This window comes from Plecotus auritus, assembly GCF_963455305.1.
Source record: "Plecotus auritus genome assembly, chromosome: 8".
Taxonomy (NCBI): domain Eukaryota; kingdom Metazoa; phylum Chordata; class Mammalia; order Chiroptera; family Vespertilionidae; genus Plecotus; species Plecotus auritus.
This window is the reverse complement of record NC_137782.1, coordinates 116278067-116296483: the sequence shown is the minus strand read 5'-3', so window position 1 is coordinate 116296483 and position 18417 is coordinate 116278067. Positions and strand designations below refer to the sequence as shown.

The 18417-nt window shown below is 44.2% G+C and overlaps 1 protein-coding gene across 1 annotated transcript; it reads right to left on the bottom strand.

The window, feature by feature from the left end:
- Window positions 1-1539: 1539 nt before the first annotated feature.
- On the bottom strand, window positions 1540-18198 carry LOC308256656 (uncharacterized protein; the record flags this gene model as incomplete). Its single annotated transcript, XM_080684944.1, has 5 exons — window positions 1540-5858; window positions 7413-7536; window positions 8134-8271; window positions 10375-10494; window positions 18082-18198. 5 exons carry the CDS (start codon window positions 18196-18198, stop codon window positions 4543-4545), a joined length of 1815 nt encoding a protein of 604 aa, XP_080541070.1. The 3' UTR covers window positions 1540-4542.
- Between the last annotated feature and the right edge of the window lie 219 nt (window positions 18199-18417).

The window sequence follows — 18417 nt, the reverse complement described above, 5'->3', positions numbered from 1 at the left end:
CATGGGAGGATCTGAACTTAACTGTCTTCTATGTGGTAATGAGGAAAATTTGGAAGGAGAGTAACCAAGTACAGCTTGAGAAGTCTGAGATTATGGAGAGCCACCTTTAATTCTGCTTCTTATGGATAAGTGAATGACTCAGGCATTTTCCATACTCGAAAGTGTGTAAGCTCTGTTTTGAAGGTGGAGTCTGATGACCAAAATATTTAACTCTGGCCCTAGCTTGTTGTGCAGTGGTTAGAGCATTCACCCACTGACTGAAGGGTCTCGGGTTCAATTCCAGTCAACAGCACGTACCTGGGTTTCAGGCTCTATCCCTGGCTTCAGTTGGGGTGCATGTGGGAGGCAACCAATCAAGGTGTCTCTCTCACATCAATGTTTCTGTCTCTCTCTCTCCATTCCATTTTCTCTGAAAAATCAATGGAAAAACTATCCTCCGGTGAGGATAAACCAAAAAATAAAAATAAAAACTTAACTCTGAAGACATGATTATTTTTTCTTGTTAAACACAGAATATTGATATTTGAGTAAGGATTATTTAATATTAGTTCCCTTGTTTTTATTTGTTTACATAGCCAAAACTCAGGTAGGCAACTGTGAAACATGTCAGATATGTTATTATTTATTTATAATACTTTAATATTTTATTTGAATTCTTAAAATTTATTTTTAATGTCTACAGGTATATATGATTGCACATAAATATTATTGCTCTATTATGCTATTTCTAGTTTATGGTAATTATGGGGAAATATGTGCTATTGATAGGGAACATGTAAGTTAAACTGTAACTTTCTATGTGGAAATTTTAAGCATATAAGAAGGTTGAAAGAATAGTATGAGTTACACTCTTCCACTTAGATTGGCCCAGCGTCCAGGGTCCATCACCTCACTACAGGAGCAGGGGTCTGCTTTCTACAGGCCCAACTTAGGGAGGGATGATACCACCTACAATGCATCCGCCCAATGTGGCATCATGTTGAGCCCAAGCCTTGCTTTTCAGAATCGCTTGTATGCAGAATGTTCTCAGCATTGAAAAAAACACAGCACATTTCCTGGAGAATCAGTGGTCCCTCCTGAGCTGGGGGAGGGGTAGATTAATTTTTAATCAAATCAAAGTGAAAATTACCCCCCAAATGCAAAAAAAAGACTCAAACAATGCCAGAGGGGCTCAGGGGTGCCTGTGGGCTGGTGGAAACAGGACTTTCCAAAGGTGAACTGATTTGAGGGCCCAAAGCATCAGGGGGCTACTCCCAGATACAGAAGGAGGTTCAGGTGCAATGGGCCAAGTACCTGGGGGATGAGGAAGAGCAGGCTGGGGAGTCCTCTGGCCAGCTCCTCTCAGGCAGACACAGAACCCCAATCCCTCCCAGGGTCTTGCCTTGGGATCGCTGGAGAAGGTCATAGTGTACCCCACAGCAGTGGGAACACCCCAGGCAATGGCAGGAATGAGTGAGGAGAGGCGGGCTGTGCAGGCAGAGGCCCCACCTCAGGGCAGCAAGGTGGCTTCGGCATCTTTTTTTTTTTCTTGTTAATCCTCACCTGAGGATATTTTCCATGATTTTTAGAGAGTGGAAGGGTGGAGGTAAGAATACACACACACACACACACACACACACACACACACACACACACACAGACATCAATGTGAGAGAGACACATCAACTGGATGCCTCCCACAGGAGCCTCAATGGGAGCTGGTGATGGAAACTGCAACCCAGTTACATGCCCTTGACCTGAAATCTAATTCGACACTTTTCAGGTGTGTGGGCTGACACTCCTACCATTGCGCCACACTGGCCAGGCCAGGGTGGAAGTTTACTATTAAGAAAAGTTCAGAGCCATTTTCTCTTATTAGATTAATATCTATAACCTCCTTTAGTTGCTAAACTTCAAGACACTTCAAACCAACCAGAGGACCAGGTGGCTTAGTAGCCAGCAACCCCTCCTGCTGGGTAGATACTCAGCCTATGCAGAGACTGCTCCTCTCCCTCCCGGGGGAAGTCAATGGTCAGGCCACTCACTAACAGTGGACTAGGTTGATTGCCTGGGTCACAAGTTTTTGTGAAGCATGTATTGATTCCCAGGTCATAACCCCCGAGGAACTCCTACAGCAGAGCTGGCTCCATTTTCCCAAAAGTAAGAGTGGCCACCAGCCTGGACTTGGACTAAAGAGGGCCTCAGTCACACACAAGGACCCAGCACCAACTCTCCCTGGTAACTGCTATGGGTTTTTCCCTGCCCACACCCACCTGCCAGGCTGCCACTGTTGCTTTCAGCCTTGACACCAGAGAGGAACCTGGGCTCCTCAATCACCTGGATGGAAGGTGCAGAGACCACAAGGGGTTTATCCAAGCCCAGAGCTTCTCCTGTCTGCTTTGGTATTAGTTCCAGGAAGCACACTGTGTAGCTCGGCCTTGGTTCCCCAACTGCTACATTGACAGCAGGGGCACCTCCCCTCCTGTTCTCTTGGTCATTTCATGCTCTGCCCTCATGAGAACCCTGGCTACTTGGTCACCATATGGTCCTTGGGCTATGCTGGTGTTCACAAGTGTATGTGGGTGAATAAATCAAATATACTGATTTTTGAGAAAGATCAATTTGTTGTTAATCTAATTTTATACATTATTTGGTTGATTTTTGCATGTGCCCTGACCAGAGACGGAACGTGCAATCTTGGCATTATTGAGATGATGCTCTGACCACCTGAGCTATCAGGGCATGACCAGACATATCTGGAATTTTAAGTTAAATAAACCACTAATGTAACTGGGGATAGATAGATACAAGAACCACCATGATGGTAGATAATGATGGAAGGCTAGAATAGGATTCATGGGGTTTCATTATGGCTAGAGTGTCAACCTATGAACCACGAGGTCACGGTTCAATTCCCGGTCATGGCCCATGCCCAGGTTGTGAGCTCTCTCAACATTGATGTTTCTATCCCTCTCTCCTTCTCCCTCTCTTAAAAAAAATCAAGAAAATAGACCTCATGGAAAAAAAAGTCCTATCCTGTTAAAGAGTGACAGATAAGTTTATTTCACATGTGATGGTTTCACAGATTTATCCCTATGTCAAGGCTCAACAAATAGTACACATTAGAAAATTGCCCTTTGTTGCATGTCAGTTCTCATTTCCTGGGAGGAACAGCCTTGCCTCAGTGGCAGCAAATATTGGCAAGCAGTGAAGACTATTGCTTTCCGAATCAACAGGAATGCTGACTGATCACAAAAGACACATCCTGGGACTGATTATAGGACTATCCTTTCTCTTGCTTTGAGTTCTTGCCTGTTGAGAAAACCTTGAGGTGAACATCCTATATAGGCCAGGGGAATCTGCAAAACTGTTGGATCATTTTCTGCCAATGACTTCAGCTACAGGAAACAGTTATGGAGGTCCAGAGAATGTACAAAGATCACACAAGCCACAGGCCCTGGATCATTTGAGGATTTACATTCAGAAGAGGCATTTTTCATCTAATTTATTACAGTCTCTCCCATCACTATGAAAATAGTTTCTGTACCAATATTAGTTTCACCTCAGAGTCTTACAACAAATGACACCAGCCTATGAAATTTCCTACACGGCTCCTTTGCAGTATGTGGAGGACTTCCCCTTAACATTGCTGAGACTTATGTAATACATACTGTGCATAGATAATATAATTCACATTGTTCACAGAATCACAGCAAAGGCCTTCTCTTCTGGGTGACCACTGACCTCCCCAATAATCGAGGCACCAGACTGCAACTTAGAACCACAAAGTCATGCAGTCTTTCTTTCAAGGCCATGGGCAGCAATGCAGAATAAGCCAATATTGGACCAAGTGATTTTTTGCCATCATGTTGTGCCTTCCGAAGGACAGAAAGTTTGGGATCCCCATATCTGTTCACCTCTACATGCTCTGTGTTTACAATTGTGCTTTCAAATCATCCCAGGGAGTGAACAGAACCATAAAATTTAAGTTACAAAAGAAAAAACACCTTTGCTAAAGGATCATAGACCAGACCAGTTTACAGCAAGCAGTTTGCAGGTTGGTGAATTAGAACCTGAAACAATTCATCACAGCATGATGTGAGAACCACAATGTCTCTGAAAGAGCTAGCATTTGTTAGCTGAGGATGGGTGTTCTGGATGAACTCTGGGTCTGGTCAATTTCCTAGTCAGAGAATGGAATAAAGATCCTGCCAAGAAATAGAAGTTTTCATAATTTCATCAAGTAGGTGTTGTAAAACATAATTAATTTTCCCTGAGCAAATAGGGGTTTTCACTGATGCACACTGTTCAGGTGAGCCAGGTGGTAGAGGTGAAATCACTTCAGCCGCAAGTACTCACAGTGACATCAATTGGGTAGTAGGCCCAGGCAGGTTAGCAAGTACAATGCAGCTCCTTAAAGCCTCACTTGTACCTAAAAATTATGAGGAACCTAGCAGAGGGTATTTTCCATTAAAAGAGGTTTATATTTTGGTAAATGGGTGTCAAAGAGTCTCTTTCAGTACTGCTATTCTGAGTGACAATAATAAAACACTCCTTGCACATTTAAGGCCTTTCTCCAGAATGAACTCTCAGGTGTCTAACTATGCTAGGTTTGTGGCTAAAAGATTTCCCACATTCACTACACTCATAGGGCTTTTCTCTAGTGTGAACTCGACAGTGTTTAATGAGGTGAGACCTTTGATTGAAGGACTTCCTACAGTCACTACACTCATAGGGCTTTTCTCCAGTGTGAACTCTGAGGTGTTTGGTGAGGGTAGATCTTTGACGGAAGGACTTTCCACAGTCACTACACACATAGGGCTTTTCTCCAGTGTGAACTCTGTGGTGTTTAGTGAGGGTAGATCTTTGACGAAAGGACTTCCCACAGGCACTACACTCATAGGGCTTTTCTCCAGTGTGAACTCTGCAGTGTTTAATGAGGTGAGACCTTTCACGAAAGGCCTTTCCACAGTAAGTACACTCATAGGGCTTTTCCCCAGTGTGAACTTTGTAGTGTTTAATGAGGTGAGACTTTTCACGGAAGGCCTTTCCACAGTAAGTACACTCATAAGACTTTTCTCCAGTGTGAACTCTTTTGTGTTGACTGAGCGTAGAACTTTGGCTGAAGATCTTCCCACAATCACTACACTCATATGGCTTTTCTCCAGTGTGAACTCTTTGGTGCTGAATGAGGTTAGACTTATTTCTGAAGAACTTCCAACATTCACTACACTCATAGGGCTTTTCTCCAGTGTGAACTTCCTTATGTTGAATGAGGTTAAACATTTGTCTAAAACCTTGCCCACATTTGTTACACTCATAATTCACTTCTCCAGAGCAGACACCCAGATGCTGAACAACCTTCTGGTAGATGTTGGCAGCTTTTTCACATTCAACACACTGATTATGACTTTTTCCACTGAGAAATTCCTGGGAAATCTCACTGCTACTCTGTGGCTCCTCAGTGCTAACAGTGGCCTGGTGTTGGAGAATGTCTGAGATGGCTGGCAAGTCTTTGCCAACCTCCTTACTGGTTGAAGGCACCCATGTTAAATAGAAGCTGCACCTGGTCACAAATGAGGCCCTGTCCATATCTTCTTCCCAGGGCTTCTCTCCACTGGCATCTCTCTGCTGCTGGTGACAATTTGCACTGAAAAATAAGTCTTTCACAGCTGCTTCACTGAAGAAGGATTTCTGCTCAAAGTATGCTGCTTGTAACTCTGTCAGGTGCAAAATATGTTTTAAAACTGAGAAGCACCACTTACACAGATAGGTCTTCTGGGCTGCTGGAGCTGTCTTAGAAGCCCTGACCTGTGACTCTCCTACAGATACACTCTGCTCAGGAGGCACCTCCTCCTCATCTGTTTTATGCCAACAACCTGAAAACAGAGAAATGGTGAGAAACTGAATGTTGACTGTAGTGACAGGGGGAAGTAACATTCCAAAAGTGTGTTACACATAATATGTTGCTTCCATGCAATTGTCTAAAAATAAGAGACACGCTGGAAGGATTAATAAGAGGCTCCTGTGAAACTCCAGGCCTCTGAATATCAAAACAGGGAAGATCTCATGTGAAATGTGACACCAGGATGGAAAGCATCACATGGAAGTGAAACAGGATCTCCAGCTCATTCTTCTGATAAGAGTGCTCAGCATGGCTTGTCAGCTGGTTATATGGGCAAGCGGTGTAGGAGGTTGGTTATGTCTCATTCCAAGTAAAATTCCACAAATGTGTAACTGGTGTTCAAAGACCACTAAAGCATGTATGTGTACCTCATAACACATGTGCAGGTCAATATCTGAGAATACTGCAGAAATAGCAGTGCAGAGGATCAGGTAATGCAAAAAGACCACAAAGATGCAGTTAGTCAAAGCCAGCAAGCCATAGATGAAATGACAAGTCAGCAAATTGTTAAGTACAGCAAAAAAAAAAAAAAAAAAAAAAAAAGGTAGAAATGAGGTGTTGCCAATGACACTTTCACCTAAAGACTGTTGGAAATGAGCAGGTTCCCGATTATCATCTGTACACAGCCCTTATGTCATACCTTCCCCCAACTGGCACTCAACAGAACCAGGCCTCCTCTGAGAACATCTTGCAGGTTCACCCTGTGGAACAAATCAGGGTTCTCCCTGTACCTTCTACTGTACAAGTAAATAAAAGGTAAATATTCTGAGTATTAATGAAAGACAACAACCCTCGCTGGTTTGGCTTAGTGGATAGAGCATCAGCCTGTGGACTGAAGGGTCCTGGGTTCGATTCCGACCAAGGGCACATGCCCAGGTTGCGTGCTTGGTCCCAAGTGGGGGGTGTGCAGAAGACAGCCGGTCAATGATTCTTTCTCATCATTGATGTTTCTATTTCTCTCTCCCTCTCCCTTCCTCTCTGAAATCAATACAAATATATATTTAAAAAGAAAAAAAAAGAAAGAAAGACAACAAAGGTGAGCAGCCTGCACTGGCCCAGAGCTATTTGGTTTGCCAATAGTATTCAGTAAAGAGATTACTACAAACAACAATTGAAGGAGGGTCTTATAAGAACAGCCATGGTTCATGTAAGTGAAAAACATAACCTGGCACAGTCACAAAGAAATTTTAGCTAGAGGAAGGAGGTAGAAATGGAAGCCATGGATCTAGACATAGTCACTCTCTCAGAGAGAAGAAGAGCAGGTGGAAACCTTTAAGCTGCCTCTAAGACTACTGACTCCCAGATACTTCCTCCACTTTTTGAAGAAATTTGTGTTATGGATTTTCATAGAGTCCATTGCTCAGGGCTCTCCACACAGCTCAGTGCTGGCATCCGGAGCACATTTGACAAGACAGTGAGGGAAATTAGCAGAACCCATGGTCTGGCTGTGGGAGAGAGAAAGCAACAAGGAGAATAAAGGAAGAGAGGACATTACTTTAGTACACTAGGAGAGATGTAAAGGTCTTACCTACAGATGATACAAGTGCAAAAACTTCCAGCATCTCTTCGCAGTACAGAAGTCTCTGATCCTCATCAAGAAGCCTCCACTCCTCCTGAGAGAAGGCAATGGCCAAGTCTTCAAAGTTCATATCCTGTCATAATAAGGACAGTTCAGTCCATGATCAGCTTCTCTCCTAGGATTTTACATTCTTCATATTCCTCATCCATCTGCTCCCTCTACTACCCCATCAGAGAAGATACCAGGCCTAGGTCCCATCAAAATCACTCTCTCCTTATATTCCTACTGATACTGTGCCTTCCACCAACAATAAGGGCAGATGAACACACTGATGATACCTGAGCTCTAAGCCTGACATGTAGGCCACACTGCCTCTTATCAATACTGTGGGTTTCATGAACATAGGTTGGGAGAAATGTTGGCCATAAAGGTAATGTGAGTGATTTGACACTGGTTTTGGCCGACAATACTTTTGTAGTCCCCCAGATTTTCTCTCCAAGGCCCCAAAAAACATGGCATCACATTTCAACCTCCCCCCCGCCCTAATCCCAGGGTGCTAAGGCCATCACTTTGTAGTACCTACTGCATGTAATTATTTGAACCCCACGTCTCTCCCATAGCTTCATTCCCAAAGTATCACAAATATGCCATGAGGAGGCCAGGTTGTTTTCTAATCAGTTTCTTTTCCAAAATTCTCACTCACCACTTCTGTAATATATTACTGTCTTACCCTCTTCCCTTCTCCATGCCAGTGGAGATTTTCAAGCCAGGTGTCACTGATGTAGGCTATCTCATTCCTGTTGATCACTGTGTCAGCCCTTAACAACAAAAGGCAGGTGGGCACATATATGGCATCTAAGCTCTGAATCTGGCATAACAACATCCCCTCTTTATAGAAATGACCCTAAAATTCCCCATTTCCTGTCATTCAGACATCACCAAAAATGGACACACAATTCATTCTTTTATGTCAATGTCAGATCCCTGCATCCATGAATTCACATTCCATCTAAAATTCACATCACTCTTTCCACCATACGTCTCTCACACCTGCATTCCCACAGCCACAGCCCCCATAGTCATCTCCTTGTTCTCTTACTCATTACTCAGCATGGGTGTCCAGTGAATTCTAAACCTGTTCTAACAGGATGAAGTACCACCCGGACTCTTGATAGTCTACAGTCATGGAAGCATCCTTGAGTATGGTTAAAAAGGCCTCTGTCCTTGATTGTTTTTTCCTTCAACCTCACCTGTTAAGAACTACCTCAGGCCCTAACTGGTTTGGCTCAGTGGATAGAGCGTCGGCCTGCGGACTAAAGGGTCACAGGTTCGATTCTGGTCAAGGGCATGTACCTTGGTTGCAGGCACATTCCCAGTAGGGGGTGTGCAGGAGGCAGCTGAATCGATGTTTCTCTCTCATTGATGTTTCCGACTCTCTATCCTTCTCCCTTCCTCTCTGTAAAAAAGCAATAAAATATATTTTTAAAAAATGAATTACCTTAGATCTCAGATATCCAGAATTCACCTCCACTGGTGCTGCACTTGATGTCCCTTCACTAGTGACAGCATTTATCTCCCCACTTAACTGTCACCCAGGTCCCAGCCTGATGACTCCAGGCCCAGTGAGTATCACAGTTGACCACTAGTGTTCCTAAGCTAATCCATCAGACTGACCGCAACACCTCAGGCCATTCAAAGGGTCATAACAAAATCCTGCTGAGTGTTTAAGAATTAAATATGCATTAGACCCAGGCTCATTTCTGAATTACTTTTCGGCCTCCAATTCATCTGGCAATGACTCACCTTTCGTGGGTTTTAGCCACTGCCAAATGAGAATATCTCCTCCACCATGTAGTTGGCCACTTCTGTCCCTATGATATGCTATGATACCCAACTCGCACAAACAGGAAATCCAGCAGAAAACCCAGTCCTCAGGGTGACACAGTCCTTCCTGAGCTACCATTATCATCCTGAATGATTCCCCATTTTATTTATTTATTTTTAAAAATATATTTACATTGCCGAAACGGGTTTGGCTCAGTGGATAGAGCGTCGGCCTGCGAACTGAAGGGTCCCGGGTTCGATTCCAGTCAAGGGCATGTACCTTGGTTGCGGGCACATCCCCAGTGGGAGGTGTGCAGGAGGCAGCTGATCGATGTTTCTCTCTCATCGATGTTTCTAGCTCTCTATCCATCTCCCTTCCTCTCTGTAAAATATCAATAAAATATATTTAAAAAAATATATATTTACATTGATTTAAGAGAGGAAGGGAGAGGGAGAGAGAGGGGGGGAAACATCAATGATAAGAGAGAATCATTGATCAACTGCCTCCTACAAACCCCTCCCTCTCCCTACTGGGGATTGAGCCTGAATCCCAGGTATGTGCCCTTGACTGGAATCATATCCGGGACCCTTCAATCTACAAGCTGACACTCTGTCCACTGAGCAAACCAGCTAGGGCATGATTCCCCATTTTAAAGTGATCTAAAGTCCAGGTTGGTGTGGCTCAGTTGGTTGAGCATCAACCCATTCACTGAGAGGTCACTAGTTGGATTGAGTCCTGGTCAGGTCACTTGCCCAAGTTTCCTGCTTAATTTCCAGTAAGGGGACTGCAGGAGGCAACCAATCCTTGGATCTTGCTCATCGATGTTTCTCTGTCTCTCTCCCTCTGCCTTCCTCTCTATCTCTAAATTCAGTAAGAACATATTTTTTTAGAAAAAGGTGATCTATACCTCCACTCAGGTCCACTATCTTTTTAAGAAATTTTCATTCTGAATTGCTCCTCAGAGTTCCAGACTCTGGTGAACTACCCTCTGAAGTATGTTATACCCTAACAGGCCAAAAATAAACCCCAAAGTTATTATATCCCCAAAGAACATTAATCTACCTATAAATTTATCCATCTCAGTTGATGATGCTTCCATTTCTAAAGCTGCTAAATTCCAAACCTCCCATCATCCCTGACTCTTACCTCTCTCTCAATCTCAAAATTAGAAATCCAGGTGGCCACACCTAAAACACTAATCCATAATCCAACTGCTTCTTCCATCCACAAACCTGTACCTGTAAGTGACTGTGCATTTGCAGTTATCTGTAGAAAGATAAAGGGCTGTTGAGAGCCTGGCAAACACCTCCAGGATCCATGGGCTTGGCCACCCAATATCCTTTCCCAGCCTTGGGGTCAGGTGATCTAGAGATGACTGTATGACCTCAGGCCTCAGTGCACACGCTTGCCAAGTTTGTTATCTATAAAAGGACTTCTCCTTCCTGTCCCCAACAGGAATCTTCTCTTCTAGTATGTTTTTCCTCTGAGCAGTTTTGGGAAATGTTTAGAACCCTACCTCAGACAATGTCCCTCTTTGTTCACAGCCATTGATGGCCCCAGCTTCCTGAGAATGAAACTACAACTTCTTTGGCAAAACTTCGCCTCATCTTCTCTGTTGCCTTAAGACACAAAACAGGCCCAGGATTCCCGAATCCTCCCAGCTCAGCCACATCAACCCAAACCTTACACAGTGGCATTGCAGCCTGTCACCCTCTTTCACCCCGTCACACTGCACGTCACCCACAAGAGACTCACGGTTCTGGACGCTGCAACCTGGGCTGCAGGACCTGACAGACGCCTGGACCCAAGGATGAAGGCTAAATGAGTGAGGCTGAGTTGAAGTCTGTAAGCAAAACGGAATCTGGGAGGCACAGAGGCTTCAATCCCGCCTGCTGCAGCTAATCAAGCCTCAGAAACACCACTGCACAGCGGGGACACTGCTTCTGGTGCCTAGTCCTAATTGGGACTCTAAGCGCCAGAGCCTCTCACAACGTTAACAGAACAAAGAGTTCAAAATGACCACCAGGAGAAAGACGCAGGAAGTCACTCCCAAACCAATAATGGGCTGGTCCTGGGCTTTCATTGGCTGAACCCAGCCGTCGTTAGGCGCATTGTCCTTTGGGTAATGTAGTTTTTCGGACCCCACAAGTGGGCATTAGAACGCCAGTCACTCACTGATCATTGCAAGTATTGGTATTGGTGGGCCTGAGTGGTTCTGGGAAATGACAACTTTAGGTTTTGGGGGCTGGTCACAGGTTTCTGGGAAGTGTTGTCTGCAAATGATTTCTTGTTTTGAGATATTATTTCAGATTCTGTGAATCTCAGAGTCCTCGCTGAGGTGAAAAGTATTATTTTAATTATTCCTGAAGACTACAAATTTAAATGGGTATATGTATATTTTATTTTCTTTTATTTGACTTTTTGAGACGGAGAAAATGAGAGGGAGAGAGAGAAATATGGATCAGCCACCTCCTGCACGCCACCTACCCACCCAACTGGGCATCAAGCCAGGAAATCTGACTTGTAATCGAACTGAGCCACTCCAGCTATCAAAATTTTTATTTTTAACATAAAACACCACATTATTAAGAGAAAAAGCAGTCTATGAGAGAATATACGTAATCCTACCCTAATCATTAACGACAAAATTTGAAAGGACACAAAGGCCAACAAGTTCATATTTTGTACATTGTTAAATTGTTTGTCATCAGTACACATTGTGAAGCTATGGAGCTAACAGTTACTGAACATTTACTGCATGTTCCAGGCCCTGTGTTCAATGCTTTACATGCATTATTATTTCATTTAATCCTCTCCACAACCTGAGATGGTTTAACCATCTATTTTATAGAGAAGAAATTCAGGCTCAGAGACTCAAGGTAAATTGCCTGATTGTAGAGTTAATAAAAGGCAGGGCTGGAAGGCAAACCCATGTGTCTCTAATAACAGAGTTCTGGCTTCTAATGTTAGACTCTGCTGCCTCCTGCAGCTTAGAATAGGGGATGGGGAGTCTGGAACAGTCAAGGTCAACAGTGCCCACCCCTTCGCTCCTTACAGGTGGTGCCCACCCTTAACTGCTGCCTTCCATCCAGCCTGATTCAAGTTTTCATCCCTACATGCTTCCCTAAATACACCCACTCTAGAACCCTGCCCCATGTGCTGTCGGGAAACCTCGTCTCTGACACTATCCAAGGTCCCAAACCTCTTTGCTCCCTCAAGCACACACCACCGTAGCAGACTGTCCAAGTTCTGGATCCTTCACCTCACTGTAGGAGCAGGGGTCTGCTATGCCAAGGCCAAACATAGGGAGGGAGGACATCAACCACAATGCATCTTCCCAACGTGGTATCATCTTGAGACCAAACCTGGCCTTCTGGAAAGACTTATGTTGCAGAATGTTCTCGCCATTGAAAAAACTCAACATCGTTTTTTGGAAAATCCATGGTACCTCCATGACTAGCTAGGGAAAGGGGCCTTTATTTTGAAATAAAGCAAAGTAGAAAATTACACCAAGAAATGCTAAAACAGAGACTTACACTATACCAGTGTTGCTCAGGGGTGTGTGTGTGCTGGCCAAACACAGGACTTTCAAAAAGTGAACTTATTTGTGAGCCCAAAGCATCGGGGGGCTACAGTGGGACAGGTGCCTGGGCCATGGGGAGAGTATCCTGGAGAGACCTCTGGCTGGAGACAGAAGAGCCCTGGCCAGCTCCTCTCAGGCAGACACAGAACCCAAACCCTTCCCAGAGCCTTGCTTCAGGCTCCTCTCTGCCAATCCCTGACAAGAACAGGCCATGCCCCGTAGCAGTGGGGAAATCCCAGGTAAAGGCAAGAAAGATTGGGAGGTGGGCATGTAAGCAGAAGCCCCATTTCAGGGCAACAGGGTGAATTTTTAAGCATTAAGGAAGGACCAGGGCATTTTCTCTCACAAGAGCTATAAACGTATGCAACCTCCTTTAGTGGTTAAAATTCAAGACCCTTTCCACGCAGGAGAGGACCTCCTGGCTCAGCAGCCAGCAACCCCTCCTGATGGGCAGAAAGAGAATTGGCCTCTGTAGAGAGAGTTCTTCTCACTCCCCGGGCAGTTCAATGGCTGGACCACTTTATTACAGTGGATTGGGGTGTACCTGCCTGGGTCACCAGTTTTCCTGGAGCACATGCTGACTCCCAGGTCATGACACTCCGGGAACTCCTGCAGCAGCTCTTGCTCCATTTCCCATCGAGCATGGCCCAAAAGAATAGAGTGGCCACCAGGCTCAACCTTGACTAAAGAGGGCCCCAGCAACACACACACATGCCCCCTCCCCCACCAACTCCCCCTGGCAACGGCCCTGCTTTTTCTCCTGCCCATACACATGTCCAGCTGCCACTGGGGCACCCATCCTTGACTCCCGAGAGCAATCTGGACTCCTCAACTACCTGAATCTGTAACAGCTCAGTCTCAGCCCCTGGCTGGAAGGTGCAGAGACCACAGGGGGCATATCCAGGCCCAGAGCTTCTCTCCAGGCCCCTTTGGATTCAGTACCAGGGAACACAGATGTCATCATCCTCTGTGGGTGATTGTGCAGCTCAGTCCCCATTCCCTACCCTCCACACTGGCAGCAGCAGCACCTCTCCTCCTGTTCTCTCCATCACTGTGTGCACTGCCCTCATGAGAACCCTGGCTACTGGTTCACCATGGGGGTCCCTGGACTGTTCTGGTGTTCACATGTGTGGACTGATTGGGTGAAAGTAAACCCCAACAAATGCACCAGGCCTCTAGTATCTAAATAGAGCTTTAAAAAGTGGTTCCAACTAAACGTCTAGATATCCCTGTGTTGTTAGGAAATTAATGTCAACCCTACATGGACTCTACATCTCTTTCCTCATTTCTTATGAGGAACAGCCTTGCCACAGTGGCAGCAAATATTGGCAAGCAGTGAAGACTATTGCCATTGGAATCAACAGGAATGAGACTGATTACAGGATTATCCTTACACTAGCTTTGAGTTCTTGCCTGTTGAACAACAACCTTGAAGTGATCACCCTAGAGAGCTCAAAGGAATCTACAAGACCATTTTATTTTTTCTATGTCAATTACTTCAGCTATAGGAAACAGTTATGGGGGTCCTGAGAGTGCCTGTACACAAAGATTACACAAGCCACAGGCCTTGAATCATAACATGCAGAGAGGCATTTTTCATTGAATTTACTACAGTTTTTGCCAATCACTATTAATTCAGTGTTTCTATCCCAATTTGGGGTCCACTTAATCATCAGTCTTACAACAAATGACACCAGCCTGTGAAATATTGTACATTTGTGGCACATGGCTCCTTTGCAGTCCCTGGAGAGAAATTCCCCTCAACATTGCTGAGACTTATATAAGATATGTTGTGAACAGAGTACATAATTCATATTGTTCACAGAAGCACAACAAAGGCCTCTTCTTCTGGGTGATCATTGACATCACCAGTAATTGAGGCAACAGGCTGAAAATTAGAACCACAAAGCATGCAGTCTTTATTCAAGGTCTTGGGCAGCAATGTAAAATAAGCCAATATTGGACAAAGAATGTTTTTCTGCCATCATACTGTCCCTTCTGAAGCACAGAACATTTGAGGGACCCACCAGTATATGTCCACTTTTACATGCCAACAGATTACAACTGTGTTTTAGAATCATCCCAGGCAGTGAATAGAGCCAAAAATATTAAAGGTAAAATAGCAAAAAACATCTTTACTAAAAGATCATAAATCAGAACAGAATACAGCATGTGGTTTGCAGGTTGTTAAATTAGAACCTGAAACAATCATCACAGCATAATGTGAAAACCACAATGTCCCTGAAAGAGGTAGCACTTCTTATCTGAGGACGGGTGTTCTGGGTGAACCTGGGATCAGGTCCATTTTCCAACCAGAGAAAGGAATTAAGGTCCTTTCTCAGAGATCAGAGTTTTCATAATCCTCAAGTATAAGTGAGAACACAGAATACATTTTCCCTGAGCACACAGGGGTTGTGAGTGATGCACATTCTTCAGGTGAGCCAGGTGGTAGAGGTGAAATTGCTTCAGCCACACATAATCTCAGTGCCATCAATCTGGTGGTAGGTCTAGGCAGGTTAGCTCCTTCAAGCCTCACTTGTACCTGAAAGTTGTGAGCAATCTAGCATAGTGCATGTTGTAATAAGAGGGATTTATATTGTTAAATGTTTATGAAAGACCCACATTAAGTGTGGTAATTATGAATGAGAAAGATAAAACATTCCCTGAGCATTTAAAGCTTTTCTCCAGTTTGAACTCTCAATTGTCTAACAAGGCTAGGTTTGCGGATAAAAGATTTCCCACATTCACTACACTCATGAGGCCTTTCATGATTGTGACCTCTGTGGTGTTCAATGAGCTTCGATCTTTGGCTGAAGGACTTTCCACAATCACTACACTCATATGGATTTTATGCAGTGTGAACTCTCTTGTGGTTTAGGAGGTTATTGAGAATAAAAGATTTCCCACATTCACTACACTCATAAGATTATTCATCCATGTGAACACTCTAGTGTTGAGTGAAAGTAAACCTTTGACTGAAGGACTAACCACAATCACTACATTCATAGGGCTTTTCTCCAGTGTGCACTTTGTGGTGTTGAGTGAAGTTAGACTTATTACTTAAGGCCTTCCCACAATGACTGTACTCATATGGCTTTTTTCCAAGGTGAATTCTCTGATGATGAGTGAGAGAAGAGATTTGCCTGAATGATTTCCCACAATCATTGCACTCATACAGTTTTTCTCCAGTATGAACTCTGTGGTGTTAAAAGAGATTAAACTTATATCTAAAGAACATCCCACAATCAGGACACTCACAGGGCTTCTCTGGTATGAATTCTCTGATGTCGAAGGAGATTAAACTTATTTGCAAAGAACTTCCCACACACAGTACACTCATAGGGCTATTCTCCAGCGTGAACTCTCTTCTGTCGAATGAAGTTAAATGTTCCTCTGAAATTTTTCCACATTTGTTACACTCATAACTCACTTCTCCAGAGCAGACACTCTGATATTGAACAACTTTCTAGTTGTGGCTGGCAGCATTTTCACATTCACCCCCCTCATCATGACTTTTCCCATTGAAACATTCCTGGGAAATCTCACTACTACTGGGGAGGTCTTCAGTGTTAAGAGTGGCCTAGTGCTGGAGATCTGAGATAGTTCACATGTCTTTTCCAATCTCCATCCTGATTGAAGGTGTCTAAGATAAGTAGAAGCTGTACCAGATCTCAAAAAAGGCCTGGTTCATATATTCTTCCCAGGGTTTCTCTCCCTCTGTTGCTGCTGAGGGTTTGCACTGAAATAGAAGTCCCCCCTACATGTGTCACTAAAGAAGGCTTTCTGCTCAAAGAATGCTGCTTGTAAGTCAGTCAGGTGCAAAATATCTTTTATCATTGAGAAACACCACTTACACAGATGGGTCTTCTGGGTTACTGGAATGCTCTTATAAGCCCTGTCACATGAGTCTCCTTGACAAGACATACTATGCTCAGAACAGGCCTCCTCATCATCTGTTGTATGCCAACAATCTGAAAACAGAGAAATGATGAGGAAATCAATGGTGATTTTGGTGACAGGGAGAAGCCTCATCACAAAAGTGTGTTGTATATAACATGTAGGTTCAATGAAATTTTCAGAAAATAAAAGATCTGCAGAGAGAATTAATAAGATGCTGTTGTGAAGTTCTGAGCTACTGAAGATCACAAAACAAGGAAGATCTCTCCAGAAATATGACACAGAGATGGAAAGCACTACATGAATGAGTAGCAGGATCTCCAGGTCATTCTTCTGCTAACAACATGGCTTGTCTGCTGGTGACATGGGCACGCGGTGCAGAAGGTGGGTTATGTCTGTTCCAAGTAAAATTCAACTAATGAGTGGCTGGTGTTCAAGGACTACGTAAGCATGTAAGTGCACCTCATAAAAAATATGCTGGTCAGTGTTAGAGAATACTGCGGAGAGAGCAGCGCAGAGGAACAGGTGATGTGAAAATGCCACAAAGGTGAACATAGCCCAAAGCCAGGAAGCCCCAGATGAAATGACACGCCAGACAGTGTAATGTATGGGAAAGAAAAGGTAGAAATGAGGTGTAGCCAGTGGTGCCGGCACCTAAACATTGTTTGAAAAGCGCTGGTTCCTGGTATCATCTGAACATCGCTGTTGTCATATCAAGCATGCTGTTGTCAGCCATCAAAGCCAGACCTCTTCTGAGACCATCTTGCATGTTCACCCTGTGAGAAAACCAGGGTTCTTTATGCATCTTCTATTCTACCAACGTATAAAACGTAAATATTCCACATATTAATGAAAGACCACAGAGGTGAGCAGTCAGCAGTGGCCTAGAGCAATTCAGCTAACAATAGTATTCAGGTATTCAGGTAAGGGAATATTACACAGAAAAATTGAAGGAAGGTCTTACAAGGAGACACCATGGTTCATGTAAGTAAAGATCATAACCTGGCATAAGCAGTCAAAAAGAAAGTTTAGCTAGAGGAAGGAGGTTGAAGTGGAAGCCATGATCTGGACATAGTCACCCTCTCAGAGAGAAGAAGAGCAGGTGGGACCCACGAAACTGTCTGCAAGACTCCTGATTTCCAGATACTTCCTGCACTTTCTGAGGCAATTTGTGTTAGGGGTGTTTGTGGAGTCCATTGCTCAGGGCTCTCCACACGGCTCAGCACTGGCAGCCACAGCACATTTGACAAAACAGTGGGGGAATTATCAGAACACATGGCCTGGCTGTGGTAGGCAGAAAGGGATGTCTTGAGACTAAAGGAAGAGAGGACATCACTTCAGGACACAAGCCGAGAAGTGAAGGTCTCACCTACAGATGATCCCAGAGCAAAAACTTCCAGCATCACTTTGCAGTACAGAAGTCTCTGCGCCTCATCAAGGAGCCCCCATTCCTCCTGAGAGAAGTCAATGGCCATGTCCTCCAAGTCCATATCCTGTCATAATGGGGTCAGGATATGATTAGCTTCTCTCCTGAAATTTCAGGTTCATCATACTCCACACCCTTCACATCCATCTGTTCCCTCTACTCTCCACATCAGAGAATATACGTGGTCTTGGTCGCATCAAAACCATTCTCTCCTTATATTCCTACTGATACTGTGTCTTCCCACAACAATGAAGGCAGATGGCTAGATAGATTATACCTGTGC